The sequence below is a fragment of the Ictidomys tridecemlineatus genome, chromosome 4 (genome assembly GCF_052094955.1).
Source record: "Ictidomys tridecemlineatus isolate mIctTri1 chromosome 4, mIctTri1.hap1, whole genome shotgun sequence".
NCBI classification, from domain to species: Eukaryota; Metazoa; Chordata; class Mammalia; order Rodentia; family Sciuridae; genus Ictidomys; species Ictidomys tridecemlineatus.
The window spans coordinates 100712823-100729800 of NC_135480.1; the positions used below are offsets into that span (position 1 = coordinate 100712823).

A 16978-nucleotide genomic window follows, 5' to 3' on the forward strand; every position below is an offset into this window, starting at 1 on the left:
ACGTCAGCGGGCGGGCCGGCCGCCGTGCTGTTTACCGCCGCGCGGCGCAGCTCACTTTCCCGAGTTCCGAGCGCTCCGGAGCCCCGTCCGCCCGCCCTTAAAGAGCCCGCGTCCCGGAAAACTCGCCGCCGCGCACGGCGTCCGGCTGCTATCCCGCCCCTCACCTTCCGACCCCCCTCCCTTCGCGGCCGCCCCTGCCGCCGGCTTCTCCTCCCCTCTCCTGGCGTCTCTGGGCTCCCGGCAACCAGCCGCCCGAGTTCCCACAACCCTGGCCGGGGGCTGTAGGGTCGCGGGGCCGTGCTCAGTCCCTCGCGAGCTGGGGTCCCTTCCTACAGCCTTCCCTCCCCCTCCCCGCCGCCCCCTCCCCTCCGGGGCTCCTGGGAGCGCCTCCGCGGCTCCGGGGAGGGGACGTTTCCTAATCTCAGGCCGGGGTTAAAGTTCTGGTCCGGGTGAGATGCTGGAAGCTGCAGCCGCAGCCGCAACCCGTCCCGAAGGTGTCCTGTCGCCTGTCTCCGCCGCCACCACCACTGCTACCGCTACCGCTGCCACTGCCGCCCTGCTGGGGCCATGTTCGCTCTGGGCTTGCCCTTCTTGGTGCTCTGGGTGGCCTCGGTCGAGAGCCATCTGGGGGTTTTGGGGCCCAAGAACGTCTCGCAGAAAGACGCAGAGTTTGAGCGCACCTACGTGGATGAAGTCAACAGCGAGCTGGTCAACATCTACACCTTCAACCATACTGTGACTCGCAACCGGGTGAGGGCTGGGGCTGGGCCGGTGGTGAGTGGGTGAGCAGAAGGGCTGGGCTTTGCTTCCACTCCCCTGCTCTTTTAGGAGGCCCCACGAACCAGGTACCCGGCTGGGGTTGTTTCCCAGAACCACACTGGAGCCTTTTGACCAATCCTTTTTTTCACCAATGTTTCTCTGAAGCTCCAGCGGTACAGTTTTTGAAGTTATCATATTCCCATCTTCTACCTGTTCCCTTCCACCATCTGTGGTCTGAGCACACTGGGCCTGCTCCATATCCTGACCCTCAGTATCTGGTAGTCCTGTGGGGTCTGAGTTCAAGGGAAGCTTGCTTGCTACTGGGTTTACCCAGACAACCGCAACAAATGAGACAGGCCTGCAACTGAAAGGCTCTGCCCAGGCAAGTAGAACTCAGACTCTCTGGGGAGATGAGTGGAGGACTTCCCAGTAGTCTCCCTACTTCAGAGAGCCAGCTGGCCTTCCAAGTGGAGGATGGTAGAGATAGATCAACAGCAAGTTGGGTGGCAAGGGAAAGGGAGTTAGTCCATCTCCTTTGAAGAATCTGCCTCACCCTAATTTTTCTTTGTTTTTTTTTTCCCAAATGTGAGAGTTGAGAATGGGTGTAGTTAGGCCTGGGAAGTCTAGACACTAGGTAGAGCACACTAGGAGAGCTCTTACAGTTAGGCTGGGTGGTCTCCTGCCTAACTTTCTTGTTCTCTCTCTGTGACTGGGTCTAGATTTACTGGAAAGCAGTGGAGTTAAAAATGGAGAATCTGGAATGCTTTTCAGGGCAGACAGGGTTTGGTTTCTGGAAGGCCAGGATCTGCCTTTAGTACCTGGTTTTCTGAAGTTTGATCTCCTCCTGCTTGGAGTCCTTTTTTCCCCGTATCTGGGGTCAGCCCAGAGCTACCATGTCTAACTGGGTATGGTGGCACACTTCTATGATCCCAATTACTCAGGAGACTGAAGCAGTAGGCTCACAAGTTCAAGGACAGCCTGGGCAACTTAGTTTACCCTGTTTCAAAAAATAAAAAAGCTGGGGATATAGCTCAGTGGTAGAATGCCTCTGGGTGCAATCCCAGTACCACACACACACACACACACACACAAAAAAAAAAAAAAAAAAAGCTGTGATCTGCGCCTTTAGAAAAATACTACTCTAAGCCTTGGGCTTCAGTACCCCAATAACAAACATTTCCAGGATTTATTTATTTATTTTATTTAAGCTCCCACTGTTCTCTATATATTCCTACATAGCCAAAGATGAGGGTATTATTGTATACCAGAGGAAATTGAGGTTCAGAGATGTGAAGTGACTTCTCTACAGTCCTGTCCTTTGATCAGAGCTAAGGATGCAACTTAAGTTTTCAACACCTCCTACATTTCCCCTATCATTCTCCTACCCCATCCCCACTAGGCTCTGGCCTCCACTTCAGTTGTTGAACCAGAGCTTCCTGCTGGTTTCGTGGCTTACAAGGAAGAAGGTTGCAAACACTTCTTGCTCTTCTCTGTGTGTGTGTGTGTGTGTGTACGTGTGTACATGTACAAAATACTACTAGAGTACGTGTGCAGGCCTGTGTGTCCCATGCGCATGGAAAGGAATGGGTTATTTTAGAAACTCCTGAGGTCTCCACTGTCTCTGGTCAGGGTGCTGGCCCCTTGGTGCCTGGTCCTGCTGCCCCGCACATACCTGTGGCCAGGAGCCAGCCTCTTCATGAACCTTTCATTTCACTTAGCACTAGTACCTCCTGGAGACAGGGTTTATTCTAGCATCGGAACATAGATGGTGTCCCAGCCTGACCAGGATGGATGAGGGAGGGCAGGGCTCATAGACTCTGGTGGCATGTGTTAGTGATTGTGGGGAGAGGTTTGAGTGAGGGTACCTCCATGTCATCTGCAGACCGAAGGCGTGCGTGTGTCCGTGAACGTCCTGAACAAGCAGAAGGGGGCGCCTTTGCTGTTTGTGGTCCGCCAGAAGGAGGCTGTGGTGTCCTTCCAGGTGCCCCTAATCCTGCGAGGGCTGTGAGTAGGACCTGGAGATGGGGGAGGGGTTGTCCTGGGCCAGGCCTTGCTTGGAGCCTCACACAGGAGCTCCCCTGTTTCTTTTCCCCAGTGCCTGAGCCCAGAAGCTGGTCAGTAGCTGAAGGCCAAGTCAACCAGCCTGGAGCTTGTCAGCCTAGGGCTCAGGAGGTGTGGGAACCTGATGGGAAGAACTGGGCCTTGCTTCTCTGGAGTGGCAGGCCAGCTGGCATGGTAATCACATTGTGACTCTCTGCTTTGGGCCACAGGTATCAGCGCAAATATCTCTACCAAAAGGTGGAACGAACACTATGTCAGCCCCCTACAAAGAATGAGTCTGAGGTCCAGTTCTTCTACGTGGATGTGTCCACCCTCTCACCAGTCAACACCACATATCAGCTCCGGGTCAGCCGAATGGATGACTTTGTGCTCAGGTCTGTAGGGTAGAGAGGGGACCATGGGGACCAGCTTCATTCCTAAGTCCTGGGTGTGACTATAGGGGATCTTCTCTGTCCTGCAGGACTGGGGAACAATTTACCTTCAATACCACTGCAGCCCAACCCCAGGTAAAATCCCTGTTGACCTCCTGTTGAAGGAGAAATGGGAGAGCTTACACATGAGAGCAAGAGTGGTCAGTGGTGTTTCTGGGGCTTACAAGTGTTTACTTTCTCCACGGAGGGTTTTTCTGGAAGCCCTGCAGTGATGAGGGACAGATATTCAGCAACAGTACAGAGATATGGGTCTGGTTCCCATCTTTCCTACTCTGCCTCCCAGACACTGCCTTGAGTGCCCAGCTGTGGTTCAAGGGGGGTGGAGAGCAAGTGTGCTTATGGTCAGGCCCCTCTCCCCAGAGAGCCTCCGCTGCCCAACCCAAGAGGATTCTGGGGCCTTGCTCTGGGGAGACTGTTCCTTCTAGGGGCGTAAAGGGAGCATGCTCATGAGGTAAGATTCTCTTTGCCTTTGCTGTGCCCTCAGTACTTCAAGTATGAGTTCCCTGAGGGAGTAGACTCTGTGATTGTCAAGGTGACGTCCAACAAGGCCTTCCCCTGCTCAGTCATCTCCATCCAGGATGTCCTGGTAAGTTGCCTGCCCTTTTGCTTTCCACCTATGAGTAGCAAGGCCATTAAAGAGAGGGGATAGGGCCCAGGTTCCTGTCCATCTGTCTTTTCCCACTTTCCTCTATAGTGCCCTGTGTATGACCTGGACAACAATGTCGCCTTCATCGGCATGTACCAGACTATGACCAAGAAAGCAGCCATCACTGTGCAGGTAGGAAGTGCACATGGTCCTGTGGGGGATGCGGCTTACAGAGAAGCTGCTGGCTTTCCAAATCCGCTCTTTGTTCTCTGCCCCATTCCTACTCGAAACAAGCTATCTAGTTCCTGTGACTTTGGATCCCCTGGTATGTGTGAGTTGAACTATAATCCCAGTCACCCTTAGGAATAGAAAGAGCAGAGTTCTCTTTCTTGTTGTCTTTATTTCATTTTTATAAGGTGAGTGAGGAGAGGAAAGGGGCCCTAGGGTCCTGTTTAATACTAGGTGTTATCCTTGGCAAAGGCCATGACCTATTCTGGGGACAGGGAAGAGGAAGTCATGTTTTTACCTCACAGTATCAAACCCATGCATCTGACAAGTAACATGGCATCTCCACATTTTTTCTTGGCTGTTGCTCAGCCTGAAGTAGGACAACCCATGTGAGGCAGGCACATATAAATTTGCTCACCTGGCCATGGTATAGGTTTAGGGTTGAAGTTCTGCAACTAGAAAATCCTGGCTCTTCCATGTAATGGCAGTATGACTCTTAGCTAACTTCTCTAAGTCAATACAACAAGGATAATAATAGTACTTCCTTCAGGGATCTTTTTGAGGATTAAATAAAATAATATATTAAAGAGCTTAGCATAACATCTAGCCCAAAGTAAGTATTCAGAAAAGCGCTGTGTCCATGATGGAATGATCCTCCTCCTCTTCTACCTCATCATCTTACAGCGCAAAGACTTCCCCAGCAACAGCTTTTACGTGGTAGTAGTGGTGAAGACTGAAGACCAGGCCTGTGGGGGTTCCTTGCCTTTCTACCCCTTTGTAGAAGGTAAATTTTGTGCCCTGGTCCTGGCTTGGTATGGGGAGGTTTGGTGGCTTCCTGGGAGTTGGAAGTACCTGCATGGCTGTTGGTGGATATGATGAGAGATGTTTTTTTTTTCCTTTTTGTGGTGCTAGGGATTGAACTCAGGACCTCATGTATGCTAAATGTGCACTCTACCACTGTGCTATTACTAGCCCTCCAGATCATAAGGTTTTGGCCCTGAACTCTGTGTCCTGCTCCTACCAATTCTAGCTAAGCTCCAGGTAACCATCTTTGGCGCTTCGACATTTTTCTTCCAGATGAGCCAGTTGATCAAGGGCACCGCCAGAAAACCCTGTCAGTGCTGGTATCTCAAGCAGTCACATGTGAGTGTGCGGAGCTGAGTGGGATAGGGAGCTTCTCTGGTTATTCCTCTCAGACCTAGGAGAGAGGGTGCTCTCTGATTGGGAAGGGTGACAAGGACTCAAGTAGGCTTACGGATAGGGAACAGGTATCTTGGCAGACTTCAAGATGGAACGATCCTGGAGGGGGATCCAGTGTAACGTGGGACAGAGTTCATGGCAAAAGATGGAACAGCTGAGTTCTAGTGCACTCTCTATCACTTGTCAGCGGAGGAATCTCCTAGGTCCTCTGCAACAGAAATAATAAGATAGTCCTATTAAACTCAGTTGTTAGGCTTAGCAGAAAATTAGTAGCAAAGTGCTGGACCCTAGATAGTACTCAATAAATATTTACTGAGTGATTGAATGGGGCTTTTTTTTTTTAATGTTTTTTTTAGTCATCCATGGACCTTTATTTTATTTATTTATTTTTTATGTGGTGATGAGAATCGAACCCAGTGCCTCACACATGCTAAGCAAGCACGCTGCCACTGAGCCACAACTTAGTCCTCATAAATGGAGCTTTATAAACTTGAGAGTATAAGATAAAAATAAGGGATTTTGATGAGAGGAGAAAAGCTGCCCCTTGAGTGACTCATTGACTCAGCAAATATTGATTGAGCCCCTCCTGGGTGCCAGGTGCTGTCCCAGGGCTATAGTTCTCAAGGAGCTCCTGTGTAGATGACAGGAGGCTGTTGCTATACAGGGTGCCAAAAGTTGTGATGAGCAAAGGACAAGTCACTGTAGGACTGAGAAGGCATCCTAAAAGGCACAGTCCCTGTGCTGTGGTTTGAATGTGGTCAAGATGGGGTTTTCAAGAAGCAGAAGAAAAGTTCTAGCCCAGGAAGCAACATGAGCAAAGACAGGATCATGTCAGAGCTTAGTGCAGTTGTAGTACTGTCAGTTGTTCATACTGGCTGAGGCACTGCATTTGAGGGGTTATGTGGTGAAAGGTTGGGCTGGGCAGAGGAGCCAGATAATGAAGGCCCTTGGGCATCATGATGGTAATGTTGAAAGGTTTGTGTTGTCCACCTTCCTGCTTCCTTCCCTGTAGCCGAGGCCTATGTTGGTGGGATGCTCTTCTGTCTGGGCATATTTCTCTCATTTTACCTATTGACCGTCCTCCTGGCCTGTTGGGAGAACTGGAGGTAAGATGGAACTGCCGAGCCCTCCCCTGGTCTAGGGTGGGTGGGCAGGGGGTATGAGTGAGATAGCCTGGCAGGATCTGAGCTGGCTCAGGGTTATCTCCTAACTGTCCTCAGGGCAATGCAAGGCAGGTGCCTATTAGAATCTGTGGTCCATAGGCCACTTCTCTGGAAACTGACCAGGAAGGGGAACCTCAATCTCTTTCCCAGGTATAGAGACCCCACATAGCTCCTCAGCCCAGGAGGAACCCAGGATCAAGGTTGGGGTTTAGGGTTATAGGAATCAGAATGAGGTAGAGAGGGTAGAAGGGAGGTCAACTTAGCATGGAGGGATCTTCAACTTACCCAGTCTGAGTATCCTCTTGATTCTGTCACTACAGGCAGAAGAAGAAGACTCTGTTGGTGGCCATAGACCGAGTCTGCCCAGAAAGTGGTATCTCTAAAGGGCCCGGGTGGGAGGGCAGGATTTGCTTAGTCCTGGGGAGGGAAAGTGGTGGATGGTTCTCTGTGTGGTTAGAGGAGGAAGGGTTGTGGGTTTCTGAATGTTTGGATTGGGAGTGACATTCCACAGATGGAAGCAGGGCTGGTGTCTTCTGCTGTCCATCCCTATGTGTACCCTGCTAGCTGTTGTGTGGTCTGTTCTCCATGTCTAGCTACGCTGTCTGTCACAGGCAGTGCTGCTTACAGTCTTTGAGATTATTAACTTTCCATTCTCTCCCTCCCCCCACCCCGCCCTCTCTTTCTATTCTTCCTCCTGCTTGGGACCTTCTCTCTCAGCTTCTCTCCTTGGTAAGCTCCAGGTGCTGTGGGTAGAGGAGCTATTGTCAAAAGGGAGGGAGGTGAAGCACAAGGGCTGTCTGGGGGAACTTGAGCACTGGATGTCATTTGTCCTTGCTACTGGTAGCTTAGTACATGGTTTCTTTGACTTACTTTCTCCTTAGGGAGAGCACAGGGTGACGTGTTTCCATTGAACACATTGGAGTTCAGGGCATCTGGTAGTAGTGGTGGGTGGTAGTGAGGTATTTGCCTGGAGAGGTACTTATTCTTCACTGTTGATGTGGCCCCTTTATAACTGTCTTCTTTGGATTGTCCCTTCCTTCTTCCCCCTGGCCCTAGGCCTCTCTTTGCTTCCAGGGTAAGGGAATCTTGACTTCTCATTGCAGGGCACCCTCGAGTCCTGGCTGATTCCTTTCCTGGCAGCTCCTCCTATGAGGGTTACAACTATGGCTCCTTTGGTACGTGTCAAAACCAGAGACTGCTTGCCCACTGCTGAAGTGGCCATTGGCTTTTTTTTTTTTATTGATTTATTATTATTATTAGTTGTTCACAACATTACAAAGCTCTTGACATATCATATTTCATACATTTGATTCAAGTGGATTATGAACTCCCATTTTTACCCCAAATACAGATTGCAGAATCACATTGGTTACACATCCACGTTTTTACATACTGCCATATTAGTGTCTGTTGTATTCTGCTGCCTTTTCTGTCCTCTACTATCCCCCTCCCCTCCCCTCCCCTCCCCTCTTCTCTCTCTACCCCATCTACTGTAATTCATTTGCCATTGGCTTTTTGATGCCTGTGCCCTCACAGCTACTCAGAGCCCCATCAGGATGGGTCCAGTGTCCCTTCCCCACATACCTCACCATTTACATTCCCTGCAGAAAATGGTTCCGGATCTACTGATGGTTTGGTTGACAGTGCCGGTACTGGGGACCTCTCTTATGGTTACCAGGGTAAGTGGGACAGGCAGGGGTGTGTGGTACAGGGCTGCTGTTGGCTGGGTGAAGCGTCATGGTGGGCGGTTGCCTCTTCTGCCAGATGCTGGAACCAGCAGTTGCCTGCTGTTCTGCCCCTGTCCTCCCTTATCCTTTCCTCCTTGGCTCCAGTTCCTTGGTAACTTTCCCTTTCCTTTGAAGGGCACGACCAGTTCAAGCGGCGCCTCCCCTCTGGCCAGATGCGGCAGCTGTGCATTGCCATGGGTAGATGTGGGGAGGGGGTGGGGCTGCCCTGCCAATCAGCTCCTGCCAGGGCGGTTGACTGGGGCCTGCTGGCTCCAGGGTCAGAAAGATGCTTGGTGCATGGCTTCCTCATCTAATGCCAGTAATGCTAGCCTGTGTGTCTTCTGAGAGAGACAGGCACTGGCCCCTGATGCCAGTGGGCTGGCACCTTGGCCACCACAGGTCAGATGTTATAGTTTGCTGTCTCATTTGCCAGCACTCTCTCCCCAGTCTGCTGGGGACAAGCTCCTGAACATGGGAGTCACATTCTGGCCTGTGGGGCTTTGGTCAGGTGAGGTCATAGGAGGAAGCTTCTGTAGGCAAGAGTCAGATGAGGTCAAGGAGAGGTGCTCTTCCTGGAGGCAGCCTCTAGCCCTTGCCTGCACCCCAGGCTCAGTGGGTCTTGAACTTAGTGAGGTTCCCAGCAGTGTCTTCTCAGAATCCACATGGCTGGGCACCTTCTAATCAGCATGACTGGCCAAGTTCAATCTTGTTGCTTGTGTTGGGGCTTGGGGTCTGCTCAGTGTCCTGCCTGGGAGCCCTACCTTAGGGAGGAGAGCCAGGAGGGGAGCAAATCTGGAGCTGACCCTGGTTGGTGGCCTCTTTGCAGAACTCCTGTCACTCCCCCCTGACTTAGGAGCACCTGATGTCTCCCAGCACCTGGGCCCACCTCTACCCCAGCTCTGAGCCTTAGTCCACAATTTGCCACTTCCCCAGAGCCTAGTAATTTTGACAATTGCCTCAGATGGGTGGGGGCAGACCTTGGGTTTTGTGCCCAACAGCTGACCCCTTTCTTCCTGCCCTTCTCAGACCGCCCCTTTGATCCAGTGGGCCCTCGACCACGACTGGACTCCATGAGTTCCGTGGAGGAGGATGACTATGACACACTGACAGACATCGATTCAGACAAGAATGTCATTCGCACCAAGGTCTGACATCATGCACCTGGCCCTGGTCACGGGTTTTCTGAGGAAGGGACCTTTTATTTGAGGCCCTAGCCATCTGGTTCATCAGGGAAGCAGAGGGAGAGTGCTCAGTGGAAACTAACTTTCCCTCCGACCCCTTGACCCCAGCACAGTCCCTCTTGGTCTAACTGGTTACAGCAGTGGGATAGCCTAGAACCCTGAGCTGGGCCTGTCTGAGGGAGGCCCCTTCTCCCAGCTAGTGGTAAGTGGGGCTCACTCCTGATTCTCCTCAGCAATACCTCTATGTGGCTGACTTGGCACGGAAGGACAAGCGTGTTCTTCGAAAGAAGTACCAGATCTACTTCTGGTGAGCAGGACAAGCCGGTTCCTTGTGGGAGGTGGAGTGCATCTCAGTCCTGCCCACCTCACTGCTCCTTGCTGCTCCTCAGGAATATCGCCACCATTGCTGTCTTCTACGCCCTTCCTGTGGTGCAGCTGGTGATCACCTACCAGACGGTGAGAGGCAGGGGCTGGCTCAGTTGGCCACAGTTCAGGACTCTGCCCTTATGTTCAGAGCCTCCTAGCTGGGAGCTCTGCAGTGAGTGCAGGTCTTAGATTCCATTGCCAGGTTTCCAATCCTAGCTCTGCCTGTGAGCTGAGAGGCTTTGAAAAAATCAGTTAACCTCCCTGAGCATCAGTTTCTTTGTCTGCAAAATGGGGCAACATAAAAGCAATGTTGTGAGAATTTTGAAACAAACATCACAGGACTTTGTAAGAGTTGGTTTCTCTTCCCTTTTCTCTAGACTGTGAGACAGGAACTTCTGTCATGATCATGCCTTGGGGTTTTCAGCCACAGCTACGGGGGTGGATAATGACTGCCACTTGGCATCCCTCTTTTCAAAAAGAGCACATCCCCTGGGTACTACATGTACATGCTGTGTGTACACTTACCGTCTTGTCAGTCTGGCCCAGGTGGTGTGGCATGGGCCGTGAGCTGAATCTGGCACGTTAGCAGCCACATTTCCTGCCCCACTCCTGCTGCAGGTGGTGAATGTCACCGGGAATCAGGACATCTGCTACTACAACTTCCTGTGTGCCCACCCACTGGGAAACCTCAGGTGGGGATTGTGCTGGGAGTTCCCCTCTCCAGGGCAGTAGTGAACTGGGGAAGGGGCAGGGGCTTTGTGAAGTGCCTGCCTGGGCTGGGGAAGAGGCCTGAGTGTGAGGCCTAGGCAATGTGCCTTGTGTTGTTCCTTCTAGCGCCTTCAACAACATCCTCAGCAACCTGGGGTACATCCTGCTGGGGCTGCTCTTCCTGCTCATCATCCTGCAGCGGGAGATCAACCACAACAGGGCCCTGCTGCGCAATGACCTCTATGCCCTGGTGAGTGAGCTGCTGCCTGCTGAGACCAGCTCCGGCACACACTCTGAGCTTTGGCTCTAGTGCATCCTTTCTGGCAGGCATGGCCTTGCCCAGCCCAGCTCTGCTGTGCCCAGACCTGCCCTGCTCGGCCCTGTACTGCCCCATCTTGCTCCACCCTCTCCTCCCTTGTCCAGTCTAGCCCTGCCCTGCCCTGCCCTCTCTGCCCTGCCTGGCACGTACACCCAGTCAATATACATCCCACTCTGCTCCTCTCGGGGTTCTCTCTTAGGGGTCCCTTCTTCCCTTCCCATTTCACCTTCTCTTCCTCCCCTATAGGAATGTGGGATCCCCAAACACTTTGGTCTGTTCTATGCCATGGGTACTGCTCTGATGATGGAGGGGCTGCTGAGTGCTTGCTATCACGTCTGCCCCAACTACACCAATTTCCAGTTTGGTGAGCGGCGTCTCCCTCTTCTCTGGGTAAACCTAGAGCAGGGATCTTCCCGAGCCCTCACCCACGGGATCCCCACGACAGCTGTGTAAAACCTCCCATGCCTGGGGTGAGGACATATGAATGCACATGTCTGAAGTATAGAAAACAGGCAGCTGTCGATCTTTTCCTGCATGGAGGCATGTGTCATCACTGAGAACAGAGGACATCAGGAAGTGGCCCCTGATGTCAGGGTGCTCACAGGCTAAGTCATTCAGACTAAGTTGACCTTGTCATCGGGTCAGACTCTTGGTGACCATCATTGTGGTGGCAGGGACAGTAGGGACTACTGGAGCTTAGGTTAACTACCAACTCACCCTGTGGCCATAAGGAGGCATTGGGCTCTCTCCTCTTCTCTAATTGTCGGGCCTGGGAGTTCTCTGCTGAGGCCTGGTAGATGCTTCTTTTTTTTTCAACCAAGAGATTTTATTGGGGGCTGCCTGAAGGAGAAGAAAAGGAGAGAGCAGAGAGAGGAGAGGAGGAGGGCAGAGAGGAAGAGAGAAAGAGAAAGAGAGCAGAGGAGAGAAAGAAGAGGAAGAGGGCAGAGCCTGTTGGTACTTCTGTAGTTCACTCCTGTGTCCCCCAACCCAGATACGTCATTCATGTACATGATTGCTGGGCTCTGCATGCTGAAGCTCTATCAGAAGCGGCACCCAGACATCAACGCCAGCGCCTACAGCGCCTACGCCTGCTTGGCCATTGTCATCTTCTTCTCCGTGTTGGGCGTGGTGAGGGCCATTCGCACACGTGGCTGTGCACATCCCCTCCACCTCCTGCAGGAGAAATCTTGTTCCTTCCCTAAGGGAAATCCTAGCCTGGCTGCGCAGCCAGCCCTAGCAAGGACAGGCATGGGAGTGGGTGCCAACAGCACCCCTCAGCTATGCCTCCTGTGGCCTCCTGACAGGTCTTTGGCAAAGGGAACACGGTGTTCTGGATTGTCTTTTCTGTCATTCACATCATCGCCACCCTGCTCCTCAGCACACAGCTCTATTACATGGGCCGCTGGAAGCTGGGTGAGGGCATGCTCAGGGCAAGATGTATGAGGGGGAGGCTGGGAAGCCCCCTGGAATGAGGGGTCAGTGGCCTCAGGGACTTGGACCTGCAGAGACCCCCTGGTTATGTCCTTCCACTGGAGATCAAGCTTGTCCCCCTGCTTTGCTCCTTGGCCCCTGTAGAGGTACCACTGGGTGAGGAATTAGAAAAGGCCTTGGCATTCCGGGGCTCTCTGGGCCCTGGCTCCTCTCAGCTGGCATAGGCCAGGGGTCCAGCAAAGAAGGGTGCCCATGCCGTTCAGCTGCGTGCCCTCCTCCTTGCAGACTCGGGGATCTTCCGCCGCATCCTCCACGTGCTCTACACGGACTGCATCCGGCAGTGCAGCGGGCCCCTCTATGTGGTACCTGCCCAGCTCCCCAGCCCCTTTCTCCTCCATATAGTCAGTTTCCTCCAGGGGGATAGGGAGGTGTAGTGGGAAATCCAGGGTAGGGGTGGGGACCAGCTGACTTGGGCCTTCTGCCACTTCTCTCCCTATTTCTCTTCCCCCTCTCAGTCCCCGTGTCTCTGCTTCCCCCCAGGACCGCATGGTGCTGCTGGTCATGGGCAACATTATCAACTGGTCGCTGTGAGTGTGGCCATTGGCTGTGGTAGCCTGGCTTGGCAGACAGCTGGGGATGTGGCCAGCCACTGGCTGCCTCAGGGGCTGTGGACAACTTATAAACCTTGGGCACCAGAAATTGGGGCTGAGGAGAGAGGTGTTGGTCCCTGGGTTTTCAGAATCTTCTGTGAGCTTCTGAACCAAGTCCAACATCATGGTCAAGCATGGTGGGTGGGGGCAAAGGAGAGCCTTCTGCTCTCTGCTCTCCCCTCTTCACTAGCCTCTCACCCTCTTCCCAGGGCTGCCTATGGGCTCATCATGCGCCCCAATGATTTTGCCTCCTATTTATTGGCCATCGGTATCTGCAACCTGCTGCTTTACTTTGCCTTCTACATTATTATGAAGGTGAGCGGGGAAGGACTGAGCCTCCTTTGTCAGCTGCTCTGCTTCTGGCCTGCCAGGCCTGCATTGAGGTGGAGTGAGAATTTTTCTGCTCGTCTGTCTGTGCCAGTGGGGTTTGAACAGCAGGAGGCTAGACCCTCTTGTGTTTGACCCCTGGGAGCCACTGCTGGGCAAGATCCCTGATACTAAGCTGCATCCCAGCCCAGGGCCCTTTGGTTGCTGAAGAGGTTGAGGAGGTGTAGCTCATTTTGTCAGTGATGGGCTTGAGCCTCTATGGACTGGGGGCTTCCCAAGGGACCCCCAGGCCATGCAGTGGGAGAGGAGAGCCCCCTGGCCAGGACCTTTATTGGCACAGGGTTCTGGGTACATGGAAGCCCAGAGAGGGTGAATATCAGGGTGAGGACCAGGCTGCTTGCATGGGACTGAATGAGCTTGTAGTCATGAGGTGCTGTGAATCCAGGAAGGCTTCCTAAGGAGTTGAGTCCTGGGAGTCTGAGAGGCCTAGGAGAGGGGATCCAGGGAAGGCCAGGATGTGGCCTCGGGAGTCCTGGCTCTCAGCCCACTTCTCCCCCGACCCCCACCCAGCTCCGGAGCGGAGAGAAGATCAAGCTCATCCCCCTGCTCTGCATCGTCTGTACCTCTGTGGTCTGGGGCTTTGCACTCTTCTTCTTCTTCCAGGGACTCAGCACTTGGCAGGTGAGGAGTCACTCCCAGGCGGATTTTCATTGTGGGCCAGCACTTCCGTAGTTGCTTTCTCATTACTTCTCCTGATATTCAACATTCTAGCACCAAGATAGCCCCATTTTACTTATGAGGCAGCTGAATCTCAGGGAGGCCAAGTGACCTCCCCAGGGGCACACAGCCAGTGAGTGGCAGCTGGGGTTTCAAGCAAGAGCTGTCAGACTCTCTCCCCAACCTCAAAGGGCACTGCTGTATGTAGGGCTGTGAATCTGTAGTCAGAACTAAGTCTGACATGATATCTACCTATGAGGCACTTATATCTAGTTCAAGAGAGTCACTGATCTCTTGCGTTTTCGTTTTTCAGTTTTATTTATTATTTTGGTGTTAGGAATGAACCCCAGGCCCTTGCACATGCTAAGCAGATACTCTTATCACTGAGCTGTATCCCAGCCCCTAGTTTATATCTTGCTGTTTACAACATATTTAAAATGAAGAGCAAGGGTAAGCTAGGATATGGGTATTCAGGACAGAGGATGGAGAGGCCTCTGTGAGTTAGGAGGTCCAGGAAAACTTTCCAAAGGAAGCAGGCTTTGCTCTTGGCCATAAAGGCTCTGGGTGATGGGGAAGAGCCCTGTGGCCCAGAAATGCTTGACCTGAGTAATGATACAGAGGTAGAAATGAATAAGGTAGATTTGGAGATCAATGAATGTACCAGTTTGGGAACCAAGCAAGGACTGCAAGATCCTCGGGGGCAGGATGGGTTGTGGTCCTGCCTGAGCCCTTAACTTAGCAGATAGCCCTGGATACAGGGTGGGTGATCGGTAAATGTTTGGGGGGTGAGGTTGTAGATAGAGTAGGGAGGACCTTGGGAATCTCAGGTCGTGGCTGCCGTTGTCTGGAGCAAGGTTATGACCTGACAGTAGTGCTGGAGAAAACAGTAAGCCTGAAGGACAGATGAGAGCAAGGGTTAAGTCCAAGGCAGGGTGCTGAGTTAGGAGTCAGCTGTGTCTTTGGGGATCTCTTGAGTTGATGGCATCTTCAGTTAATCATGTCTCCCTGCTTTTAGATAAGGGAAGAAGAATCTGAAGGGGGGAGGATGAGACTAAAATAAAAGGAAAGAATAGAAGGCAGCAAACTTGGGTAGAAATTTGTAACAAAAGTCCATTTCTTAGATGTGGGGGATGAGGACCAGAGACAAGTCAGAACAAGGCGCTTTCCTGACCAGCTGGGAAGTGGGGGTGTCCTGGAGTGATACTGGAGGTGGGCCCAGCCCTAGCCTTGCCAGGGTAGGGCAGGGTCAGGAGGCAGCTCTCCCTGTGCTTCCCCCAGAAAACCCCTGCGGAGTCAAGGGAGCACAACCGGGACTGCATCCTCCTCGACTTCTTTGATGACCATGACATCTGGCACTTCTTGTCCTCCATTGCCATGTTTGGGTCCTTCCTGGTATGTACTGAGCCCAGGTGGAAGGGTGGGTGGGGGCAGAGGTTGCCTCTTTCCTCTGTGCCTGATGCAGTGGCCATCTCCCAGGTGTTGCTGACACTGGATGACGACCTGGATACTGTGCAACGGGACAAGATCTATGTCTTCTAGCAGGAGCCAGACCCTTCGCTTCACCTCATGGGGCTCTGAGCTCCTTTGTCACCTGCCAGGTGCTTCTGTAGCTCTGGAGGTGTGAGTCCCAGGCCTGCTGCCCAGCACTGGGTGGCAGCGGGACGGCAAGGTCTAGTCCAGACCTAACTTGGGACAGTCACAGGGTGGCATGGGCCTCACAGCTGCCCTCTGCAAGGGAGGAGGCCTGCTCCCTGATACCCCAGACATTGGCCAAACTGCTGCTTTCTTCTCAGTGTTGGGGCTTTCTGTGGTCCCATCCCTTGGCTGTTTGTCCCTCTTCAGGAGGAAGGAGAGAAGGCAATACCCTCCCCATTTCATGCCTTCCATTCTGCTCATCCTTCTCCTCCCCCTCAGCCTGGGACCCAAAGCCCTTTCTTCCTCCCATGCTCCTGCTCCAGGGCCTGGACTGGGGCCTGATTCTCTGCCCTGACCCATGATCACAGTTCTCTGGGGCTGTTCCTGGCTGCCATCACTGCCCAGGATGGATATGGCTGTGGGATTTCAGGGGTTGGCTGGTTGGTGCCAGGCTTTTGGTGCTAAGGCCTGCAAGGGGCCCAGGGCAGGACGCTCCTCCCTCAACGTGCACTCGGGCTGACTCTTTAGCAATGAGAGCTCAATTTGAGAGCTGCCTCTTGTCTGAAGGGCTGGATTCAGATGTTACCCTCTCATCCCATGAGTGCTCAGACTGATGCCAGCACCAGGATTGGAAGGAAAAGTAACTCACCCGTCCGTCCCTTCCTGTATTTCTATTCCCTCGGTCCTGCCAAGCCCCAGCTGGGGTCTTTCAGTGCCATTGACACTGCCCAAGAATGTCCAGGGGCAATGAAGGGATGGTGCAGAGCCCAGCCTTCACCATGGCCACAAGAGTCCCAGTGCCTACTTTAGAAAGAAAGGGACATGCCATTGTCCTTTATGTCCCCAGGCTCAGCCTCACTCTAGGACCCAGGGCTGGCTTCTGAGTTTCCGTCCAGGCTCCAGCCAAGTTCTTTGTTGGTTACACACACACACACACACACACACACACACACACACACACACCCCTTGGAGTTTACATGGAGATGCCCCCAGCTCTGGGCCTCCTGGCCACTCCAGTCCTTGGCTTCCCTTCACCTCACCTGGGTCCATTCCAGATGCCAAGGACAGGGGCCATCAGGTCAGGCCTCTGCCTCGGGGGTGGGAATGTGCATTATTCTCCCCAAGTTGTTTTTATAGCTCCGCTTGGGCTGGGGAGAGGAGATGGGTCTGGGTCTTTTGTTTCAGAGCCCTGGTTTGTCTTTCCATGCTACGGTTGTGTTTGTGTTTTCTATGAATGAATGCATTCAATAAAGAGACAACCAGATGCAGTTCCTGGGCCCTTGTTTGCTCTTATGTCCTGGGTGGAGATGTTGACGCTGGTTGTGGTGAGGGGCAGTGTTCTCCAGGTCCCATTTCTCCTGAGACCTTTCTCTTTTCCATGCCATGGTTGCATTAGGTTTCTTGATTCCCCCGTGTTTTTCTCTGCCTTGAACAACAGCATTAAGTCAATAAACATTTGCTGGGGGCCTACTTTATACCAGGCACTGTG

At 52.8% G+C, this 16978-nt stretch overlaps 1 protein-coding gene across 7 annotated transcripts; it reads left to right on the forward strand.

Moving 5' to 3' along the window:
* On the forward strand, positions 1-16757 carry Sidt2 (SID1 transmembrane family member 2). 7 transcript variants are annotated; one of them, XM_005328296.5, is made up of 27 exons: positions 3-750; positions 2642-2763; positions 3030-3194; positions 3281-3326; positions 3736-3837; positions 3946-4029; positions 4750-4849; positions 5143-5208; positions 6278-6371; positions 6749-6801; positions 7532-7603; positions 8036-8107; positions 8291-8353; positions 9182-9300; positions 9570-9643; positions 9726-9792; positions 10321-10394; positions 10537-10660; positions 10976-11093; positions 11721-11857; positions 12034-12142; positions 12446-12522; positions 12701-12747; positions 13020-13125; positions 13708-13818; positions 15133-15246; positions 15331-16757. In XM_005328296.5, the coding sequence occupies exons 1-27, from the start codon at positions 568-570 to the stop codon at positions 15391-15393; spliced, it is 2562 nt and encodes an 853-aa protein (XP_005328353.2). In that variant the 5' UTR covers positions 3-567; the 3' UTR covers positions 15394-16757. The 7 variants fall into 7 exon arrangements, 6 of the variants coding, with proteins under 6 accessions (XP_040141206.2, XP_077903184.1, XP_005328353.2 ...); XM_040285272.2 differs by having other exon boundaries at positions 1-750; positions 12676-13125; XM_005328297.3 differs by lacking the exon at positions 8291-8353.
* Positions 16758-16978: the final 221 nt, after the last annotated feature.